This window comes from Bos taurus, chromosome 17, assembly GCF_002263795.3.
Source record: "Bos taurus isolate L1 Dominette 01449 registration number 42190680 breed Hereford chromosome 17, ARS-UCD2.0, whole genome shotgun sequence".
NCBI lineage: Eukaryota > Metazoa > Chordata > Mammalia > Artiodactyla > Bovidae > Bos > Bos taurus.
This window is the reverse complement of record NC_037344.1, coordinates 52890558-52914441: the sequence shown is the minus strand read 5'-3', so window position 1 is coordinate 52914441 and position 23884 is coordinate 52890558. Positions and strand designations below refer to the sequence as shown.

The window sequence follows — 23884 nt, the reverse complement described above, 5'->3', positions numbered from 1 at the left end:
AGCTGGCAGAGATTGAGGAATTGATTCTAGGCATGTATTCAACAATTTTTTTTTTTTAAAGATCTACTATGTGCTAAGAAGGCTTCTCAGGTGGCACTAGTGGTAAGGAACCCGCCTGCCAATGCAGGAGACATAGGAGATAAGAATTCAATCCCTGGGTGGGAAGATCCCCTGGAGGAGGGCATGGAAACCCACTCCAGTATGTATGCCTGGAGAATCCCATGAACAGAGGAACCTGATGGGCTACAGTGCCAGGGTCACAAAGGTCACAAAGAGTCGGACCCAACTGAAGCGATTGAGCATGCTTGCACACATGTGCTAAGGATGTGCCAGATGCTGGGGCTATGAGGAGATTTAAGGTACACAGTTCTCTAAGTTTGATGAAGGAGCTGGACAAGTGAAACTGCTCTTCCAAAAGGGAGTGCAAAGTGTTGAGGACATCACAGGTAGCACTTCAGAGCTTGACTAGGAGAGTTGGGACAGGGAGAAGACACTGAGTAGGAAGAACCGTGGTGCGTGAACGTGTGGAGAGGCCCTATAAGGATATAAGACACGCTGGCAGGTGCCCTGAGTACAACATGCCATCACAGTTTATTTCTTTGGTCAAGGGCAAAACTGAAAAGTCACCAGCACTTTATTAATTTCTGACCAGTTGTTCTTCTCACTAGATTGTATATAATTTCATCTTGACACAAAAGGGGAGACTTGTATGTATTTTATGTCATACTATAAATTTAGCCTACTTTGTCTTTTTCATGCAGCGATTGAAAAGGCAGACTTCGATACAGCTAAGAAGGTAAGAAGACAAGACCACACTGTCTTCTTAAAACTTAAATGCCAGTTTAGGAAAGTGTTTCTGCATAATTGTCTAATGGTTGATTTGGGGGAATTAGCATAATAAAACATTTTAATGACATTCCCATTAAAAGATACATTTGTAACTGTTGATTTAACTGATTTTTATCAATCTTTCCAAGGAGTTTGGACTATGGAGCATATATATAACATTCTTATTTTTTTAAATCTTGCAGTTACAAGGACAAATCAAGTCCAGCTTTATTTCTACTGAGAATTATCATACTCTCGGTTGTCTCAATCTTGTGGCTGGTGATTTAGCAAGCGAAATCCCTGTGATAATTGGGGTAATTCTTTTTTTTATAAAATTTCAAATTTCTTTTTCTGAAACATTTCTTCATTAAAACATAGTTTTGGTAAAATTGTGAATTTGTAGTGTATAGCAGAAACAGGGAAATTAGAAAATTTCATGAAATTAACTCAATAGAGTTAACTAAGTTTCTACATGGGAAAAACTATTGCATCTTTATTTTCACTAATCTATACCTGACATTTAGCATGTCTTTAAGTTAGGGCTTCCCAGGTGGCTCAGATGGTAAAGAATCTGCCTGTAATACAGGAGACCTGGATTCGATCCCTGGGTCCAGAAGATCCGCACAAGAAGGGAATGACTTCCAGTATTCTTACCTGGAGAATTTCATGGAGAGGAGCCTGATGGGCTATATAGTCCATGGGGTTGCAAAGAGTTGAGCAACTAACACTTTCACTTTTCACTTCAGCTATGAGTGCAACAGCAGCAAACAAAACATCTAATATCATATTCGTGGAGTAGGCAAAAATTCTATATTGAATTATATTATTACAGCATTTACAACATGTTTGCTTGCCAAATTTATATATTAAGCAGGTATTTTTCCCTATCTAGTGAGTGTATCCTGTTCAGTATTTCATCGGGCGTCAAATAATTTGAAATGAATATTTATGAATTTTTTTCAAATAGTAATTATTTTAATGACAGTACTTCATCAAGCACTGTATTTATCTCATAATTCTAGAGGAAGTCTTAAAGCTTATCTGGTGTCTCTAAGTTGCCTGAACGTGCCTGCTCCTTGTTAAATGTTCATGTGGTAGGAGTTCACTTTTCTTTTCATTCTGTTCTCTTGAAAACTAAGAGAGGAACAGGATGATAACAGCTAGCTGAGCTTGAATATATATAAATATATTTTGAAATTAGTCACATGTACAACTTTGATGTTTCTACCTGGAAGAGAACTTGGGTCTGAAACCAAGTTTGTAATTGACATACTGTTTTCACTTCTGTAGGGAACTGGCAATTGTGCACTCTCAAAATGGGAGCCAGATTCTTCCAGGAAAGGGATGACAGTTAAGAGTGTTATTGATTCAGAGATTATCAAAGGTAAAAATAAGTTAATGAAACTACTTTTGGTAATTGAAAGTGAGTTGTTATTTTCATGTCAATATGCTAAGTCTAGCATGTGGCCCATTTTAGCAAATAACTCTTGCGAACAAGCCAGCTTATTAGTCTATGATTGTCTGCATATTTGACTTCTTGGAGCATTGCTGTTGTTACTCTTCATTTTGGGAGGTTTTTTGTTTTAGTAGTCATCCAGAAAAGTAGAGGGGAGGAAATAAATGGGAATGGAAACTTCTTGTTTAAGTGCACTTCTGCCTCTTCATAAGTATGTTAGTTTACTGTCTTAAATATGGCGATACATAACCCAGAAACGAAGGCCTTACACACCTTGCTTTCTCTTTTGTAGGTGCAAAGAAGTTCCAGCTAATAGACAACCTACTTTTTGTTCTTGATACTGATGTATGTTTCTGATATTTCGCCTTAAGTATTTTCACTTGGTTTTATATTTAACAGTGGAAATGTTGTTAAACTTTACCAAGACAAGGACTTTAGCTGGGGTGAATTACTGTCTTGTGTAATGTACTTTATTTCAGTTACATATCAAAAGATAGATTCCCAAATGTAAATTTTTAGCCATTAAGAGGATGTATCAATGAAATGTCTCTTTTGCAGAACGTGTTGAGCTTATGGGATATTTACACCCTAACTCCCATATGGAACTGGCCTGTCCTTCATGTAGAAGAGTTTCTTCTCACTACAGAAGCAGAGTCACCTTCATCAGTCACCTGGTACATTATGACACTCAACATTGATTTCCCTTCTGTTAGAACCAGGTTTCTTGCCTGGTTCTGATCAGATCTTTGCTACCCCGTGGTCTGTACAATCCATGGAATTCTCCAGACCAGAATACTGGAGTGGGTAGCCTTCCCTTCTCCAGGGAATCTTCCCAACCCAGGGATCAAACCTAGGTCTCCCTCATTGCAGGCAGATTCTTTACCAGCTGAGCCACCAGGGAAGCCCCATTATGTGTTACATTACAAATAACACTGTGAACAGACTGACAGGGTAAAGACCATTTCATTATTAGCCATTAAGAACAAATGGGTTACGCAAAAAGCTCCAAATGAATGTGTTAGAAAGAGTGTCAGTCTAGGCCATAAACACTGAGAAGTCAAATTCATTATCTTCTGTGTGAATAAATTTTTATACAAGGATATCACTTTGACTTAGCTTATATCTAGCAACTGGCTTATGTGATTCACTTAAACCTTCTTTTCTCTTTCAGGCAAGGGATTACAAATCTCAAATTAGTGGCTCTAACAACTACTACTAATAAGAAGGTTTGGGAGAATTTATTTCACATTTGTCCATATTATGTGTTAGAAATAGCATTAATACAAAACTAGTTGTTAAGTAGTGCTTGAAATATATTAGCTCTTAGTTCACACAGGTACTTGACAGATCAGAAATAACCCTGCAGAGCTCTTTTTTCTCATCTAAAAAACAAAGTATAAATCTCTGTTCCATACTTTAATTGGAGCATTTCCATAAGAAAATGCTTATTATAGTGATATTTCATAGTTCTGACACTGAGGAATTACATTTGCCTTACGTTTACATTTGTCTTCCAAATTACATTTGCCTTAGGTTCAAATTGTAAAATGGACTCCAGGTAGCAGATTTAGAAGATGGGATAGGATATAATTTTATATGTAACCTTTAAATGATACAGTAACAGATTTACTTATTTTTTCAATTAACTTTGTATCAAATGTTTTCATCTATGTCCTGGATTGTAAGTGCTATCTTGTGCTTAGAGGTTTATACTGACCTAAGAAATTCATAGCTGTCTTGTTTTTCTTAGATGAAAAACCTTGTGGTCTGTTCATTACCTGCGATGGAAATACTGTATTCTTTGGAAGTATCTGGTATTTCTTCTCTGGTGCAAACAGGAATTAGCACGGTAAGCTGACATGTATTTTGAACTACTTTATAGCAACAACAGCAAAAACAATTAAGAATAACTGAGTCAAGAATGAGTGGAACCTAGTGGAATACCTGGATAGATCTCAGGTTTATAACTATATTTATTGTTATCATAGGTCTTGAGCTACATTTATTTTTAGGAGGTCGGTTTTCATTTAAAAAGACAAGAAAATTAATTGACTAAGACATCAGTCAATTGCATATTCAGTTTTCTTGTCTGTTCACAGGGAATATAAATAATTGTTAATTTGGGAGAGGTTATCACTTTTTACTTATTTTTTAACTGTTATCCTAAAAAAGTTTTTTCTTACTATGTTTCATCTCTTTTTTATACATATGCCCTGTATTTTTTCCAAACCATTTGGAAATTACTTTCAGACATCATAACCTCTCATCTCTAATTTCAGCAGGTATCTCCTAAAGAGTCAAGCCATTCTTCTAAAACATAGTCATCACACTCACAACATTTAACATTAATGCAATATTATTGTGAAATATGCCATCCAAATTCAAATTTTACCAATAGTGCCGATTACTTGAGAACTTTTTTTTTTCCTGACCTAGGATTCAGTCAAGCATCACAAATTGAATTTTGTTGTTGTGGTCACATGGTGGTTTACTTTAATCTCTAAAACTTCCCTAGTCTTATTTTGGTCTTTTCCGACACATTTTCTTGAGTACTAGTAGAATGGTTGAATGTTCCTCCATTTGGATCTGTCAGCCTCGTCATGATTAGATTTGTGCTAAGCTTTTCTGGCCAGGATCCTGCATAGGTGATGTTGTGTCCTGACTGGATCACGTTAAGGGACTCAAGTTTACTCATCTTGTTATTGGTGCTGTTAAATTTGATCACTTGGTTAAAGCAGATCTACCAGATTTCTTCCTTGTAAAGGTATACGTTCCCCCTGATAATTAGTAAGTGATTTCTGTGGTACTATTTTGAGACTGTGGGAATATTCTTTTCTTCAACAGTTTTTCCCGGTAATTTTAGAATCCATTGATGGATAATTTCTGCCTAAACCAGTTGTTACTGTAGTAACTATAAAGTGAATTGATAGCATTTCTCAATTTTAAACATGTTTTTACTCTTGTAGGATACCATATACCTTCTGGAAGGAATTTTCAAAAATGATCCAAGGTAGGTCACATTTTGTTTATCAGATGCATCATTAAATAACAGCATAGTTAAAACTTATTTACTAATATTAAATGACAAATGTCAATATTAAAATGTTTTTTTCAGTTTGTCTGAAGACTCAGTCTCCGTTTTAGCACTCAGATGTCTTACAGAGGCTTTACCAGAAAACAGGTAACTTCTTTTTTTCTAAGCCTTACCTTAATGAAAGACTTGACTTCTCTGATTAATAAAAATTTTACTGAAATTTCTTTTCAATTTTTCAGATTGAGTCGGTTACTTCACAAACACAGATTTGCTGAAGCTGAGAGCTTTGCCATTCAGTTTGGACTAGATGTTGAGGTAATTATTCATGTATTCATTCATGTATTGAAAGCATTTCTTCATGTACTAGCGGCTGAGGAGACAAACAGGTAAAACATGATTGAGATTTAGTGTGATCAGACCTGTAATTAAGATATGACCAAATAGAGTAAGGGATTCAAAGGAGATACTGAACTTTTAAGTAGGGTGGAAAGACTTCCTGGAGGAGGTAATTTTATGTCCTATCTTGAAGATATTCCTGATAGTCCTGGGAGAGGAAGGGAATTCTAAGTATTAGGACACATGAAGAAAGTGAGGGATGGGACTTTCCTGGCAAACCAGTGGCTGGGGCTTCACCAACCAAAACAGGTGGGGTTGCAGGTTTGATTCCTAGTCAGGGAGCTAGGATCCCTCATGCCTAGAGGCTGGAACACCAAAGCATGGAGCAGAAACAACATTGTAACAAGTTCCGTGAAAACTTAAAAAAGAAAAATTCATCCCTTATTAAGAAGAAATTCACACAGATATTAAAAAGAAAGAAAGTGAGGGAGTCTTATGGTTTCCAGAAACTCCTAGTAATTAGTCAGGACTAGCATATAGGTTCATTGTGCATAGAAAAGGAGATGATGGAGAAGAAGGTCAGAGCCTAGAGGGCTTTGTGTGCACTGCAGAGGATTTAGGTTTTGTTCTGCAGGTGATAGGGAGCTACTAAGAATTTCACTGTATAAAGAGGGGAAATTGATAATGGGATTGAACCCGTATCTCAGTTGGAAGACTGAGCCAGTGCAGCGAGGTAGAGACATACAGGAGGGAAGGCCAAGAGAGGTGTGTAGAAGGTAGAAGCAGTGGGGCTCAGTGATCAAACAGGGTGATAATGTTGGGAAGGGACTTGCAGGACTCTGCTCAGTACACTAGTTGGAATGTGATGATATGACTTAAAATGAAGAGTGTTGTGGAAGAGTTAGGGATAACATATAAAGGGTTCTGCCTATGAACATTGCATGTGTGACTTCCCTAGTGGCTCAGTGGTAAAGAATCTGACTGCCAATGCAGGAGATATGGGTTCAATCCCTGGTCCGGGAAGATCCCACATGCACCTAAGCCCGTGTGCCACAACTATGGAGCCTGTGCTCTGGAACCGGGGAGCCGCAACTACTGAAGCCTTGTGTGCCCTAAGGCCCACACTCCCCAACAAGAGAATCCACTGCAGTTCCATGCAGAGAGTAGCCCCCACTCACCGCAACCAGAGAAAAGCCCTCACAGCAACAAAGACCTAGCACAGCCAAAAAAAATAAATAAATAAATAAAATTATGTTTAAAAAAACATTGCATGTAAGGGATCTTATAAAATGAGGCTCTCTGATAGGAACCTGGAGAGTGATCTGAGCTGAATCTGGAGGTGGATAACACAGGGGAATGGCTCAGACCTCTCAAGGAGAATGTGGAGAGTCAGAAGAGATCTGAGTATGAGGTACAGGGCACCACCACATGGGACATAGAGGAAGAAGGGCGATGAACACATTTGGGAAGAAACCCACACAAATGTGCAATTGAAGAAGCCAAGGAAGAAGAAACTTTGAAGTTTAGGGAGGAGAATCCCTGGCAGTCCAGTGGTTAGGGCTTCTTGCTTTCACTGCTGAGGGCCTAGGTTCAATCCTTGGTTGGGGAACTACGGTCCCATAAGCCATGAGACGTGGCCAGAAGACAAAAAGTTGAGTGGAGAGTGATCAGCAGTTGCAAATATTACCGATAAAATCAAGCATAAAAACTGAAAGTTGTTGAATTTGGTGATTAGGAATTCATTGATAGCCCCTGAAAAGTCGTGGTAAGTAATGAAGGAGGGAGCCTAGTGGTAGTGAAGAACTAATATTTCCTTTGTGGGTGGTGAATATCCACGTGTTTGTTGTTTAAAAAATGTAGCATATTGGGGACTTCCCCACTGATCCAGTGGCTAGGACTCCAGTAATCCCAATGCAGGGGCCGGGGTTTGATTGTGGTTAGGGAACCAGATCCCCACGTGCTGCAACTGAGAGCTTGTGTGCTGTAGCTAAAGATCCCATGTGCCACAAAGACCTGGCGTAATCAAATTTTAAAAAAGGGGATGGAAAAATGTAGCCTTTTATATTACATAACAACCTAAATGGGAAAAGAACTTGAAAAAGAGTAGATGCAGTGCATATGTATAACTGAATCATTTTGCTGTACACCTGAAATAATCACATTGTTAATCAACTATACTCCAATAATTAAAACATTTTTAAATATAGCATTTTAAAACACACAAAAGAATTAATTCCATTTATTGTTTAAAAGTGTATATGAGTAAAGAAGTAAGTAAGTTAATGGGATAAAAAGCACCAAAATTAAGATAACAGATACTTCTAGTTCAGGGAAGGAGGATGACATGTTTGGAAGAAGAGAATGGGATCTTAAACTATATTAGTAATTGCTGCGGCCAGCACAGCAGGTAGGGAATCGAAAGTGGTCAATGCACAGTTTGGGAAAAAGAAACTAGAGACAGAATTAAAGTCTTAAAGATGGGACTGGGAGACTGAAGACCTCTTGGGTCAAGAGCCCTGTTCCTTGGAGCCACATCACTTTTATTTAGTGTTTTGGCAAGCAGAAAGTATCTTATGTTACCATGAAGTCCGCCTTCTGTGTCCCTGGTCATGTCTCCCATTTTATTGATTACTTTAAACTATCTTTGTTATTTTCTTGTGCAAGGGCTATCACCTAGCTGGAGGTCATAGACCTGAATATGCCTTGGGAAAACATCTTAGTGTGTGTACAAGCAGTGTTCTGAGCTTGCGCTGACCCGGCACTCCAAGGTCCACGCTATGTTTTTCCTTAGCTTAGCAGGGTGTGACAACCCCAACTGATCAACCCGATGTACTTTTATTTGGGTGATGCTGTATTGCTATATTTTGCTTTTATTCTTTTCCCATGGCTATTTTCTCATGGCTTAGCCAGAGCAACAGGCGGCTGACTATTAACCCTGCAAGTAATGTGCTTTATTTTTTTTTATTTGAGTGATAGATATACAAATATTTGTTATATTATTATCTTGTTAAACATCTGAGAGTTTCTAATTTTTAAAAAGGTAAATAGAGCAAAAAATCAAAACCAGTGAAAGGTGTTTTCAGGTACTGGAGACACAGAACTAGAGAAACTACTCTTTTATATCTTTTTTATTTTATTTTTCTCTTTTAATAAAAAAAATGGGTGTACATGTGTTCATATGTACATCATGTATACATATCATTTTTAGTTTTCGGAACCAGAAAGCCCACGTTAAAATTGGTATTTTGTTTGTAAGAAAGGAACCTGAAGTACTTCCCTGGCAGTCCAGTGATTAAGACTCCATGCTTTCAAAGCAGGAGGCTCTAGTTTGATCCCTGGTCGGGAAACAGATACCACATGCCACATGGCTAAAAGATAATTAAATAAAATTAAAAGAAAAAAGAAACCTGAAAATTTGGCTTTGTCTATATTCAAGTTGTATCTAGCAGCTAAAGAACCTTTGATGGAAAACTAGACATGAAACATAATTGTGTGGTCATCTTCTAAAAACCAGCTCCATTTATTAAAAAAATTTTTTTTAATTAATTAATTTGGCTGTGCTGGATCGTAGTTGCAGCACACGGGGTCTTCAGTCTTTAGTTGCAGTATGTGGGATCTTTGGTTGCAGTGTGCGAAGTCTTAGTTGTGGCATCTGGGATCTAGATCTTTGATCAGGATCAAACCTCGGCCCCCTTCATTGTCAGCACCGAATCTTAGCCACTAGATCACCAGGGAAGTCCCTCAATTAACTTCTGGACAGCATAATTTCAGACCTTCTCTTGAGTTTCAGGCTTTTTGGAAGGGGTTTTGAAATTTTTGTTCTGTTTGTTTATTTACTTTTGGGTGTGCTGGGTCTTCACTGCAGCATGCTGGTTTTCTCTAGTTGCAGCACATGGGAGCTGCTTGTAGAGCACAGGCTCTGGAGTGTGCAGGCTCAGTAGCTGTGGCTCATGGGCTTCTCTAGTTGTGCCGTGAAGGCTTAGTTGCCTCATGGCATAGGGATCTTAGTTCCCTGACCAGGCATTGAACTTGAGTCCCCTGCATTGGAAGGTGAATTCTTAACCACCAGAGCACTTGGGAAGTCCCAAGTTAAGTTTTCTCAGCCATACAATAGGGATCTTAGTATTTACCCATAGGATTATGATGAGGTTCAAATGCTTACTTAGGTTTTTATGAGAATTCACTGAGATAATTCACATAAAGCTCTTAGTACACTACTGGTCACATCTAGTGAGGACTCAGTAGAAATGATTTATGTAACTTTGCAATCTGGATTACCTTTCAGTTATCTAAGTGTTACCTTCTTTAATGCTTTTTTTTTTTTTTAATATTTATTTTTATTTATTTACTTGGCTATACCAGGTCTTAGTTTTGGCATTTGGGATCTTTAGTTGCAGTATGTGGAATCTAGTTCCCTGACCAGGGATTGAACCCAGGCCCCCTGCATTAGGAGCACGGAGTCTTACCCACTGGACCACCAGGAAAGTCGCAATGCTTATTCTTGAACTGCATGAATACTCACTTTTTTCTTTTTTTAGTATACAGCATAAGGTTTCATCAACAAGTGTTATTTTGCTTCAGACTTCTTGATGTGGCATGTTTATATTACAGCTTGTTTACAAAGTAAAATCAAATGATATATTGGAGAAACTAGCTTTGAGTTCTCTGGACACCAGTGAGCAGACTAAATGGCAAAAACTTGTAAATGAAGCCAAGGAAAATCTACATAAAATCCAGGTATGTTTTCCCTGTTGTATACTGGAATATTCAGATTGATGGACTGATCTGCATTGTGTTGCCTTACCATGTCTGGCATTCATGCAACAGGATGATGAGTTTGTGATGAATTACTGCTTGGAGGCTCAGTGGATAACCTATGAAACCACCCATGAAATGCTAAATTATGCCAAAACCAGGGTAAGTTTTTCTAATGTTTGTTCATGTTAGTTTGTCTTATACAAAAGAAATAATTTCCAGAAAGCTGAATTGTTTTTATATCAGTTTTTAAAGTGCATTTTTAATATACATATTTTTTCCAAGTGATGCCATTTTTTGCTATAGATTGTTCTTCTCACTGATCTTTGACTGAATACTGTTGCTAGTTAAATTCCTTAAAATCAAGGTGTAATATGGGCAAAATGTGAGCTGTTTTCATGCAATGCATTATTTTTAAGATATATAATTTCTTTATTCATCTCAGTTCAGTGCAATTTAATTTTTAAAAATGATTTTTTTACTTTAATTCACAGAATGGAGAACCTGACATAGCCAATATTCTAACTATGTTTCTTATTCATCTTAGCTTTTGAAGAAAGAAGATAAAACTGTTCTTGTCTATTCTGATGGCTTAAAAGAGGTAATTGCATTAGATTTATAGGTTAATTTGGGGATGAATGTACTAATAGAATATGCTTTTGAATTCAAGATAGGTCTGTACTTTTTCAAGAGCAAGTTACTTTAATACATTTTTCCTTATTGCAAAATGGGATTAATAATAGTACTTAAGGGTTATTTTGAAATCAAATGAAATATTTCCTCTTAGGTATTTTTTTAGTGATTGCTACCTCAAATAATTATAAATTATGATAGTTATGATGGTGTCAAAAAATATATGTGTGTGTACATGTACATACAGATCTTCCTAGACTTATGATGGGGTTATGTCCTGACCAACCCATCATTAAGCTGAAAATATCATAAGTGAAAAATACATTTAAGGGACTTTCCTGGCAGTCCAGTGGTTAAGACTCCGTGCTCCCAATGCAGGGGGCACAGCTTCCATCCCTGCTCGGGGAACTAAGATCCTGCATGCCGCATGCAAATAAAGAAAAGTACGTATAATACACCCAACCAACTGAACATCGTAGTTTGGCTTCGCCTACGTTAAATGTGCTCAGAGACTTACATTAGCTAGAGTTGAGCAAAATCATCTGACTTAAGGCCTACTTTGTAATAAAGTGTCAAATAGCTCATGTAATTTATTGAATACTGTACTGAAAGTGAAAACACAAAATGGTTGAAAGGGTATCAGTTGTTTGGGATTATGAGGCTGAAGGGGAGCTACAGCTTGTTAATTCTTCCCAGCATAAGAAAGTATTGTCTTGTATATTGTCATTAACACAGGAAGAGATCCAAATTTGAAGTGTGGTTTCTATTGAATGCATATTGGTTTTCCACCATCATAAAGTCAAAAAATCTTAAGTTGAACCATTGCATGTCAGGGACCATCTATATAATTTTTAACTCTTATCTTAAAGTAAATGTTTAGTATAATCCAGCTAGGTTTTACCAGAAGGTCATATTTATAAATCAGTGGGAAAACTAATTGATTTTGAAAGACACTTTCCCTGCTAAGCTTTAGGCACTTCCTACATCATCCATTGGGATTGAAACATTTGGAAGGCAGATTTAAAGGCACAGTTCATATACAAATACCTTCCTCTTTGCAGTTTTATTGCAATGACTGTGACTGGAAATGTTTCCATCAGTCCAAGTTTTATGTTTTGTGTTAAATAAAGGCAGTCATATTTAGGGGTATTGACCTGTAATGCAGGATAAAAGGAAAATATGCGCAAGATTTCTAAAACAGAATGCCTAATTTTGGGTGTTTTTTATTTTAATGTTACTGCACACAATATTCAGACTGTTGGGTTTATTTTTAGGTACTAAGGGCTCATGCAAAATTGACTACTTTTTATGGAGCATTTGGACCAGAAAAATTCAGGTGTGTACATTTGGACTGTCATAAAAGATACAGCAATGCTTTGTATGAATTTGTGTTTCTAGGGAGTGAATGATGGAAAATGTTATCCTCCCTGCTAAACTTTAGGCACTTCCTACCTCATCCAGGTAAGGCAGACCACCTTACCTGCCTCCTGAGAAATCCGTATGCAGGTCAAGAAGCAACAGTTAGAACCAGACATGGAACAACAGACTGGTTTCAAATTGGGAAAGGCGTCCTCAAGGCTGTATATTGTTACCCTGCTTATTTAACTTATGTGCAGAGTACATCATGTGAAATGCTGGGCTGGATGAAGCACAAGCTGGAATCAAGATTGCTGGGAGAAACATCAATAACCTCAGATGTGCAGATGACACCACTCTTATGGCAGAAAGTGAAGAAGAACTGAAGAGCCTCTTGATGAAAGTGAAAGAGTTGAGTGAAAAAATTGGCCTAAAACTCAACATTGATAAAACTAAGATCATGGCATCCGGTCCCATCACTTCATGGAAAATAGATGGGGAAACAATGGTAACAGTTAGAGACTATTTTTTGGGAGCTCCAAAATCACTGTAGCCATGAAATTAAAAGACGCTTGCTCCTTGGAAGAAAAGCTATGACCAACCTAGACAGCATATTAAAAAGCAGAGACATTACTTTTCTGACAAAGGTCCGTCCAATTAAAGCTAAGGTTTTTCCAGTAGTCATGTATAGATGTGAGAGCTAGACTATAAAGAAAGCTGAGTGCCGAAGAATTGATGCTTTTGAATTGTGTTGTTGTTGAAGACTCTTGAGAGTCCCTTGGGCTGCAGGGAGATCAAACCAGTCAATCCTAAAGGAAATCAGTCCTGAGTATTCACTGGAAAGACTGATGCTGAAGCTGAAACTCCAGTACTTTGGCCATCTAATGTGAAGAACTGACTCATTGAAAAAGACCCTGTTGCTGGGAAAGACTGAAGGCAGGAGGAGAAGGAAGATGGCAGAAGATGAGACGGTTGGATGGCATCACTGACTCGACGGACATGAGTTTGAGCAAGCTATGGGAGTTGGTGATGGATAGGGAAGCCTGGCGTGCTACAGTCCATGGGGTTGCAAAGAGTCAGACGTGACTGAGCGACTGAACTGACATCATCCATTGGGTTTGAAACGTTTGGAAGGCAGATTTAAAGGCACGTACCTTTGGCCTTAGCAATTCATTTCTGGAAATTAATTCTATTAGATATACTAACGTGCACCAAGAAAGCATTTATAAATATGCAGTATAGCTACTTCAAACATAAGTTTATTTATCGTGATAAACTAACAATGAAGGAAGCTTTATTTTTTTCCTTGTGGCTCTTCAGTTATTCCAGTACTATCATTAAACATTCCACCTTTTCAGTGCTAACTGAAAATGTTACCTTAATTACATATTAAAATTCTCATGTGTGTTTAAGTTTCTGGAATATAATTGTGTTCACTTGATCTCATCTCTATTCATTCACCAGTATCCAATAGTTTTAATTAATGTAGCTTTAAAGTGTCCTATTAACTGATAGACTAGTCTCACTATGCTTATTTTCCAGAATTTGGGGGATTACTCTTTTCTGTATGAAAGAGTCAGAATCAGCTTATTCAGTTTTTTAAAAATCTTATTTTTGTTGGATTTTTTATTATTTTTTAAATGGGAATGTGCTGAACCTAAGATCAATTTGGGGAGAACCACTATCTGCAATATCAAATCTTGATATTTAACGACAGTATGTGTCTTCCTTGGAGGAGGAAATGGCAACCCACTCCAGTATTCTTGCCTGGGTAATCCCATGGAGAGAGGAGCCTGGTGGGCTGCAGTCCATGGGATCACAAGAGTCGGACACAGCTTAGCAACTGAGCCCACACGCACATGTCTTCCTACTCATTCTATTCTTTTCTTATATTCCTGAGTGGTAGCTACTCAGTTGTCTTCATGTAGATTTTGTATACTTTATGTGAATTTTGTTCTTTCTTCTTACTATTATAAATGGAACTGTATCATATTCTCAAAAGAATATAGAAGCTATTGTTTTTTTAAAATTACTTTTAAATCAGTTACCTTATTGAACTCCTTTTTTTTTTTTGCTTATAGTAATATTTCAGTTAATCTTGCTTTTTCCAAGTATATTATTATATATGCAAATAATGATAATTTTGCTTCATTTTTTCATTTCTTGCCCAGTTTCATTGACTGATACTTGTAGGACATTATTAAATAATGGTGGTAAACAGACATCCTTCTGTTAGTCCTGATGTTAGTGAAAATGCTTATTTTGTCTTATTTAATCATGACACAGGCTTGTAGAGTATTGTCTTTTTGTCATTTTAAGGAAGTATTCATCTTGTATTTCTGAGCTTTAATTAAGACTGGGTAGTCACTACAGCATTATTGATTATAGCAAAAGACTGGAAATAACCCTAAGGTTCACCTGTGGGGGGTCTAGTTAGATTATAGTAAATCCATGCCATGGAATCATATGTAGTCCTTAAAAAGAATAATAACTATATTTGCTCATTTGGTACAAGTGCCAAAATAATATTAAATGAATTTTTTCAAGTATAAACAGTATATATTAAAAATTCATTGAAATCATTCATTTAAAATTTAAAATGGTTGCTTGAATATGTAGTGATTATTTCAGAAAGGGTCTATAAGAAGAGCTGTGCCTTCTGGGGAGGGAAATACAGGAATTCTATAGGTCTGGATAAGAAGGAGACTAATTGTATAATCTTTGGTATTTTTTTTTAACTCTGAGGAAAAAAACTAGTTAAAATGCATAATGATATCCACTTGTATAACCTTAATATATATTTTTAAACTATTAGCTTCTTTCCTCTTTTTGACTTTGCAGTGGTAGTTCTTGGATTGAATTTCTGAATAATGAAGATGACCTTAAGGATATTTTTTTACAGCTAAGAGAAGGAAACCTTGTTTGTGCACAGTACCTCTGGCTGAGACATCGGGTAATTTCTTTTGCATTTTTTTCTGAATGGCTTTATAGTTCCCTAGAGATGTTATTGAATCAGTGTTGGAAACAAATGAGGTGGGAGGAATGACTGGGCAATGAGGCGTTTTCAGACTGTTTGATAAAATAGAGAAAACCGTTCTCTGATGATATTAACTCAGAGGAAATATGATGATAAAATAGGAACTTACGTTGTCTCATTACTCAGAGTCTAGTTGGGTCCTAAACTTAGCTCAAGAGGTAACATTCTATTAAACAGTTTATTGCCACAGTTTATTCACACCTTCTTTGTTAATGGTGGGGAAGGTAGTCATATTGCAGCTCAGATAGTGGTAAAGGGTTGCCTGTTACAGTTGCTGCTCTAAATCACCTGAATAATGATATAGGATATTAGGTCTGAAGAGCAGGATCTGGGTGTGAGGCTGTTAAAGACACATGCTTGTTAGGGCTTATGCTGTCACCTTCAGTTAAGTTTTCCTTAGAAAGGCATCTCTGCCAGTTCCTCTGCCTCGATTTATTAACTCGTACTCACTGCCGTGAGGTTTCATGGAATTTGGCTACCAACATGAATCATTTGCTTTAAGGGTCAATTAAATCAGTAAAATATTTCTTGAGATGACTTCCTAATAAGTCTTTCCCTCTTGGGAGGCTCTCAGTTTAAATTTATCAGATAAATCTTAGTTTCTCACTCTATGATTTAGGCAAACTTTGAAAGCAGATTTGATGTGAAAATGCTTGAGAACTTGCTCAACTCAATTTCTACACCAATCTCTCTGCAAAAGCTTTGTCCATGGCTTAAAAATGATGTGATCCCATTTGTGAGAAAGACTGTACCTGAAGGACAGGTAAGTTGCTGTCAGTGTTTCCACTCTGGATGATTCAATTTTATTTTTTACTTTATATGGTTAAAGATTAAGTCATGCTAACACCAGGTAGTTCATTTTAGTATCTCTTTTGAAAGATTATCATGGAGGTTTTAAATTATTTCAGTGATTATCTATTTGTACTTTATATGATGTATCTATTTCAGAAAATTCTTGCAAAATGGTTGGAGCAAGCAGCCAGGAACCTTGAATTAACTGATAAGGTAATACCAGTATACTTAGTAGTAAAGAGACATTTCAAGTACTCCTCATTTTGTTTTGAAAATAAAAACATTATTTTTAATGGTCTCTAATATTTTTTTAAAGGCAAACTGGCCAGAAAATGGGCTTCAACTGGCAGAGGTATTTTTTACAGCAGAAAATGAGTTGGGATTGGCATCCTCTTGGAGTTGGAGTTCCTTGGTATGATACAAAAAAGAAATTTTTAGTAATAAAACATTTGATTCTTTACCATCTGAGCCTCCAGGGAAGCCCAGTTAAAAAGTATTTAATTTATATTAAAAAGTTTATCTCTGTAGTTAGACATATGTGCCTATTACATTTTCTTTCTGTGTGTTCTTTTGTTGTGTACATTTACAATCCACAAAAAGGAAAATCCTAATGTTTCTGTCACAACTTCAACCTGTTCTAATGCATTGTTTTTCTTTATTGAACCAAAGGGAAACAATATATAAACATACTCCTAAGTAGTCTAATTGGGATTTTATGCATTAGTAGCATTTCATAGTCCTTTAAAAGGGCAAAACTTAATAATGCATTAGGATTAGTTTTTTTGGAGAAGGAAATGGCAACCCACTCCAGTGTTCTTGCCTGGAGAATCCCAGGGACGGGGGAGCCTGGTGGGCTGCCGTCTATGGGGTTGCACAGTTGGACACGACTGAAGCGACTTAGCATAGCATATACTATTAAGAATAAAATAAAAATTTTTTCTGTAGGTTGCAAGCAGTATATTGATATCATATAATCTTTATGTTATAATCTATAAAGTATATTGATCATTATATGTTTTTTCCACAAGAGAGCTTTTCCTCTTTTTCTTTTCCCTAATTGCCTTTTATCAATTGAAAATTCTGTTTCTTGTATATAGCTTTAGGAAATGTCATAGCTTTATATCTGGTTTTAATCTATAGCTTTACATCTATATGATCAGAACATTGAGGACCATCTAAATGATGTTTGTGTACCTAAGTATATTTGGGGTTCTGAAAAAATATTACACTGTATTAATAGTTTTTTCTATTTTTTTTTAAGAAAGAAAAATTTCAGATTTCTATTGGATTCTGATCTGTTAATTTGTACTAGTTAATTTTAGTTAGACTTATACAAAATTTAAAGGCATAAGTTATTTGTCTTTCCCTCATACTTTTATTTCATATCCGTAACAACTTCAACATTTTTGTTTTACAAGGATAATCAAAACATGGAGGAAGTATGTCAGTTAAGGACTTTGGTAAATAACCTTCGAGAGTTAATCACACTGCATAGGAAATACAACTGCAAATTAGCCCTCTCTGATTTTGAGAAGGTAGGTAAAAGTCTAGATTTATCAGAATTATTTTACCACAGTCAACATGACTAGAGTTTGCATTTATGCCATCTTTATTTTGATATCCAGGAGGATACAACCACCATTGTATTCCGAATGTTTGATAAAGTGCTGGCCCCCGAGCTTATTCCTTCCATCTTCCAGAAATTCATAAGAGTTTACATGCATGAACATGACTTACAGGAGGAGGAACTTCTGCTTTTGTACATAGAGGTAACTTCTTTTTTCCTGGATCCGTGCAGTGTGTCGTTGTATTGAATGTTTAACTCTTTGAGGAATGTGGATACTTAACATTAGGATTTGTGCAGCATATTGTTGTTAAGAATGTGAGTTAACTCTGCTACTCATTGGCTGGTAACCTCGACACAATGGGATAATATTAGGACTTTCTGCAAATGGCTGTTGTGAAATAACAGAAGTGTGAACAAAGTTTTCTGCGCCATGTAAAAGTGAAGACCAAGGTTTTGGCAATTTTGCACTGTTGACCGTAGTTCATCATTCATAGCTAAGTACAAGTTTTTGGTTTTTTAAATATCCATAAAAGCTGTTTATCTGTATTTATTTATGTGTGTGTGGGTTGGTTTTGTTTCTTTGTTTTCTAGTGAGTTTTAAATTTAAACAAAATGTTTGTCTCATTTTAGGATTTACTGAAGAGATGTAGCTCAAAGTTCACCTCACTCTTTGATACAGCCTGGGAAGCAAAAGCCATGGCAGTAATAGGATGTTTATCTGACACAGATGTAAGTGAATAGTGATCATATAGGGTTTTTTTTGAGCATTGCATCCTTTCTTAAAAGTTTCTTTTTTCTGGTCACAAAAGCAGCAGATATTTTTCGCTGTTCACCTGAAACTGCCACAACATTGTTAGTTGGCTATATTCCCCAGTACAGAACAAAAGCTTAAAGTTTGAAAAAAATAAATATTAAAAAGCAAAACCAAGAAAAAGCAATACATATTTGTTAGAAAGAATTTATATAATATGAAAAAAATAATAAAAAGAAAATAAAATCACAATCACCCATGATTCTTTTTTCTCGTGAAAATAAAAAGTGAAAAGTCTTCTCATTCCCACCTGCAGAAATACCACGTGGACATTTGAATGCATGTATTTCCAGCATTTCTATGGTCTTACAAACATACAGTTTTTAATATTTTTATCATATGCCTTTATTTTGACTTCACACTGTTTTTAGTCATTATTGTAAAATGTGAATAAAATCATAAAAAACCTTTTTAAACACAGAGACTGTAGAAAATAATGACTTAATATGTGTGAATTTTGGAAGAAATACATGGTTTTGCTGTCAGAAGATGAAGTATTCTCAAGTTTCCATACAGCAGATGCAGGGCCCTTGCTGTAGATTGGGCAGCATCGTTAATTAGCATGAAACGTAAATCCGAGGGCCAGTCACTGTTGGTGCGTGTGTGTCTTTGTAGCTCATATTTGATGCTGTGCTCAAGATAATGTATGCCGCAGTGGTCCCCTGGAGTGCAGCTGTGGAGCAGCTGGTGAAGCAGCACCTGGAGATGGGCCATCCCAAGTAAGACTACAGTCTCCTGATCTACTTTTTGGTGTGGGATAAACTATGTTTTGAGTTGAAATTAACATTTTTTTCTGTCCTTTACTGTGTCTCTTAGTATTTCATAACAGAGACAGTCCATGTTAATATCAATAAATTTACTTTTAGGGTCAAGCTGTTACAGGAAAGTTACAAACTAATGGAGATGAAAAAACTTTTACGAGGCTATGGAATAAGGGAGGTGAATCTCTTAAACAAGGAAATAATGGTAAGACCAATAATTGAAGAATCTTTTAACACCTTTGTTCCACTTCTAGAACACCACGGGAAATGTGACCGGGTTTTACATTCTTAAAGATTCATATACCTAGGTTCTTCACTACTTTCCTTTTGTTAGATAAGATGTTAACAGAGTGTTTGGTTATTAAAACAGTAAAGACAACAGATAATTAAGGAGCTAAAGAAGCAGATTACATCATAATTTGTGTACTTTAAATATATATAATTTTTACTTATCAATTAAATCTCAAAGCTAAGGGGAACCAAAAAAAAAGTGAAAGGATTGTCATTAAATTCAGAATACAAATTGTGTTTTAATTCTTCATACAGTTTAGCTTTTGCCTCATTGTTTTAATTACATAAACATGATTTCTGGGTTCTCTGTGAGATTTCATAACAAAGAAATATGAATTATATCTATTTCAGAGGGTGGTCAGATACATTCTCAAACAAGATGTCCCATCTTCTTTAGAAGATGCTTTGAAGGTGGCTGAAGCATATATGTTGCCTAAAGATGAAATCTACAGTCTAAGGATTATTGACCTGATTGATAGAGAACAGGTGTGAAAGTTTTATATTATTCTTACTTTGATCCATATATGGTTTCTTTGTTTTGAGTTTTTAAAGATTTAACTATCAAATTATACAAATAGACAAGCATTAAAGCAAAGTTATACCAACATTAGGCATTAGATTGGCCTCTATCTATAGTTTTTTTTCTTTTAAAGTATTTTGTGAGTACCTAAAGAGCTTTCATGGGAGAAAGCAATGGCACCCCACTCCAGTACTCTTGCCTGGAACATCCCATGGATGGAGGAGCCTGGTAGGCTGCAGTCCATGGGGTCATGAAGAGTCAGACATGACCCAGCGACTTCACTTTCACTTTTCACTTTCAAGCATTGGAGAAGGCAATGGCAACCCACTCCAGTGTTCTTGCCTGGAGAATCCCAAGATGGAGGAGCCTGGTGGGCTCCCGTCTATGCGGTTGCACAGAGTAGGACACAACTGAAGCGACTTAGCAGCAGCAGCAGCAGCAGAAGCAAAGAGCTTTCATAGTCTTTGGTAGTTAACAAAATTTAGCTCATGTTTTATATATGCTATAGGACCCTTTGTTCCCAGAATAGGATGTGGGTTTATTTTTGTATTTTTAAGTGTCTTTATGTAATTCTAAAACTATTCAGTTCAGTTCAGTTCAGTCGCTCAGTCGTGTCCGACTCTTTGCGACCCCATGAATCGCAGCACGCCAGGCCTCCCTGTCCATCACCAACTCCCGGAGTTCACTCAGACTCACGTCCATCGAGTCAGTGATGCCATCCAGCCATCTCATCCTCTGTCGTCCCCTTCTCCTCCTGCCCCCAATCCCTCCCAGCATCAGAGTCTTTTCCAATGAATCAACTCTTCCCATGAGGTGGCCAAAGTACTGGAGTTTCAGCTTTAGCATCATTCCTTCCAAAGAAATCCCAGGGCTGATCTCCTTCAGAATGGACTGCTTGGATCTCCTTGCAGTCCAAGGGACTCTCAAGAGTCTTCTCCAACACCACAGTTCAAAAGCATCAATTCTTTGGCGCTCAGCCTTCTTCACAGTCCAACTCTCACATCCATAATGACCACAGGAAAAACCATAGCCTTGACTAGACGGACCTTTGTTGGCAAAGTAATGTCTCTGCTTTTGAATATGCTATCTAGGTTGGTCATAACTTTCCTTCCAAGGAGTAAGGGTCTTTTAATTTCATGGCTGCAGTCACCATCTGCAGTGATTTTGGAGCCCAAAAAAATAAAGCCTGCCACTGTTTCCACTGTTTCCCCATCTATTTCCCATGAAGTAATGGGACCAGTTGCCATGACCTTAGTTTTCTGAATGTTGAGCTTTAAGCCAACTTTTTCACTCTCCACTTTCATCAAGAGGCTTTTTAGTTCCTAAACTATTAGGCATACCCAAGAATTACAAAGGGTAGTATTTTAATTTTTTTGTTTTCTGTCATATGAAACAATTTTCAGATTTTTAAACCATGGAATCATAATCTGTTTTTCAAAATGATATCATTTCATCTTTAAGTAATAAAGTTAGGAGGTAAATCCAAATCATTCCTTGCCAGTACCAGCTGTTTTTTTCTTCCTTTCAAACTCTGACTGTAGGGTGAAGATTGTGTCCTTCTGTTGAGGTCTTTGCCTCTTGCTGAAGCTAAGAAAACTGCAGAAAGAGTAATCATATGGGCACGACTGGCTTTACAGGAAGAACCAGATACTTCTAATGAGGTGAGATTTTGACTAAATAAAATGAAGATAAATCCAGTTTTTATGGCTATTTATCAATAGGATAGAAAAGACAGACTCACAGATAAGAGTATTTGTCCTTCTCACTGCTACAGTGGCCTAATATGAAAATTCCTGTTTACTATGTCAAAAATTTATCATATAGAAATAAAAACAAATATGGCTGCCTTGGAGCAGTGCCTCTGGGCCCACACTGAGTAATCTAGGATCTGCAGATCAGAAGGAATAATTGAAGCACCTGTTGGACATAGAGTTTTCCCTAATGCCTTAAAGTGTAAACAATGTTTTACATTGCATGGGGCATAATCATTACTCTCAAGTAACATCAGCTGCAGAAACAATGTATATCTAATCTGAGAACAGAATCTTGAAACTTAGCAGTTACCAGAAAGCCAATTCAGGATAGACAGATAAGGAACCTAAAACCTAATTTATCCAGGGGAGTTGAGTTTTTTAAACCTTTGGAGATACTTACTTCCCAGTCATTCTCAGTGATTCACTTCCCTTCAATTTTTTTCTTTTTTTCCCATTGCAGCCTTTTTTTTTTTTTTTTTAAGAGGTGGAGGCTGCTCCTGGTCTTAGTTGCTGCATGTGGGATTTAGTTCCCCGACCAGGGGTCAAACCCAAGCCCCCTGCATTGGGAGCATAGACCACCAGAGAAGTCTCCACTGCAGTCATTCTTTTACCTTTAGGGAAATGATTTTTTAAAACACCTAAAATTTATTGTCCTCTTACTGTTCACAGAAAAGCAGTGAACATCGTTGTGAAGGAGGCCCTGTTGTTAGCTCCTTACTGATTGAGTTTAGAAACTAAAATTTTAAAATTAGTGGCTTTCCCAAGAGTATTTGGAAAGTGGCAGCGCCTCACATAAAACTCTGTCTTCTCAATTACCAGCTTCAACTGCAACCCATGATCAAAATGTTTGAGTACTTCATATGAACCCGACCCTGACTAAGCCTTTTACATACATCATCTCTTTAAATTAAAGCTTTTCCCTCGTTGGTTTTTCTTATCTTAAAAAAAGAAAGTTTTTTTTTCTTTTTTGGTCTTGAGAATAATTATTATTTCTTAGACTTCTGATTTCTATACTAAACAAGTTCAGTTCTTTTTAACTTTTCCAGAGAGCTTTATCCCAATGTTTTCTCAAATAAGTATAAGCTATTAAACAAAATCCAAATGCTTGTTAATTATAGTGTAACTGAAAGGTGATGTGGGAGATTTACATATTCTGTGATATCCCTAAATCATACATGAGAGAGTCCGTTTGGTATTTTTCATATTTAGCTTATATAGTATTCGTATATCATCCTTTCCTTGAGTGCCCAACTCCCTATAACACAGACCTCTTGATTGTTCAGCCATTTCTATTATTTATTCTGATTCTGTGCTTTTTATGTATTTGTTTATATATGCACTACCTATACAATGGCAGATATAAGAAATGGACTTCATTTTGCATTTCTCTTTTTAGGACAAGGCCTGGAGACTGTCTGTAGCGAAAACATCAGTAGACATTCTTAAAATACTTTGCAACAGTCAGAAAGGTAGTTTCCATTTCTATTCCCTCACTTTGGTATAGTTCTAAAACCGATCCTTTTCAGGAGCAGGTATCAGTGACATCTGCCATACTGGTGCACAGGCTCTGGTCATGTCTTTTTGTTTGTTTGGCTCAGACTGTATGTTTTCATGTTTGTAATATTTATTAATTTGACTGCGCCAGCTCTTTTTGCAGCATGTGGGATCTAGTTTCCTGACTAGGGACTGAACCCATGCTTCCTGCATTGGGAGTGTGGAATCTTAGCCACTGGACCACCAATGAAATCCCCTGGTTGTCTTGTTTGATCCCACACATTTTTCTTCAGGAAAAGCCTTCCTTGCCTTATTCTTTTGATTAGCAGTGTAAGAGCAGAATTATCTAAGAGTAGCTCATCATTTGTGTATACTTCAGTGACTGTTTAACGCCAGGCTAGATTTCTCTGGTGCCTTGCACTGTTCACTCATATTGCTCACTTATCATTTGATTATGGC

General features: G+C 36.8%; 1 protein-coding gene across 5 annotated transcripts in view; it reads left to right on the top strand.

Annotated features, from left to right (window-relative positions):
- The window catches only part of KNTC1 (kinetochore associated 1), a 70491-nt gene that overhangs the window by 10325 nt on the left and 36282 nt on the right, over nt 1-23884 (top strand). For all 5 annotated transcript variants that reach the window (XM_005217760.5, XM_024977090.2, XM_010813889.4 and 2 more), the window contains 26 exons: nt 762-796; nt 1032-1142; nt 2119-2212; nt 2577-2629; nt 2843-2958; nt 3456-3510; nt 4035-4133; nt 5251-5294; nt 5400-5465; nt 5558-5633; nt 10266-10391; nt 10482-10571; nt 10957-11010; nt 12317-12378; nt 15240-15351; nt 16055-16198; nt 16384-16440; nt 16544-16639; nt 17646-17762; nt 17853-17996; nt 18425-18523; nt 19221-19324; nt 19472-19571; nt 20009-20143; nt 21719-21838; nt 23328-23400. In XM_005217760.5, the coding sequence (XP_005217817.1) occupies nt 762-796; nt 1032-1142; nt 2119-2212; nt 2577-2629; nt 2843-2958; nt 3456-3510; nt 4035-4133; nt 5251-5294; nt 5400-5465; nt 5558-5633; nt 10266-10391; nt 10482-10571; nt 10957-11010; nt 12317-12378; nt 15240-15351; nt 16055-16198; nt 16384-16440; nt 16544-16639; nt 17646-17762; nt 17853-17996; nt 18425-18523; nt 19221-19324; nt 19472-19571; nt 20009-20143; nt 21719-21838; nt 23328-23400 (2382 nt within the window). The remainder of the gene's footprint in view (nt 1-761; nt 797-1031; nt 1143-2118; nt 2213-2576; nt 2630-2842; nt 2959-3455; nt 3511-4034; nt 4134-5250; nt 5295-5399; nt 5466-5557; nt 5634-10265; nt 10392-10481; nt 10572-10956; nt 11011-12316; nt 12379-15239; nt 15352-16054; nt 16199-16383; nt 16441-16543; nt 16640-17645; nt 17763-17852; nt 17997-18424; nt 18524-19220; nt 19325-19471; nt 19572-20008; nt 20144-21718; nt 21839-23327; nt 23401-23884) is intronic.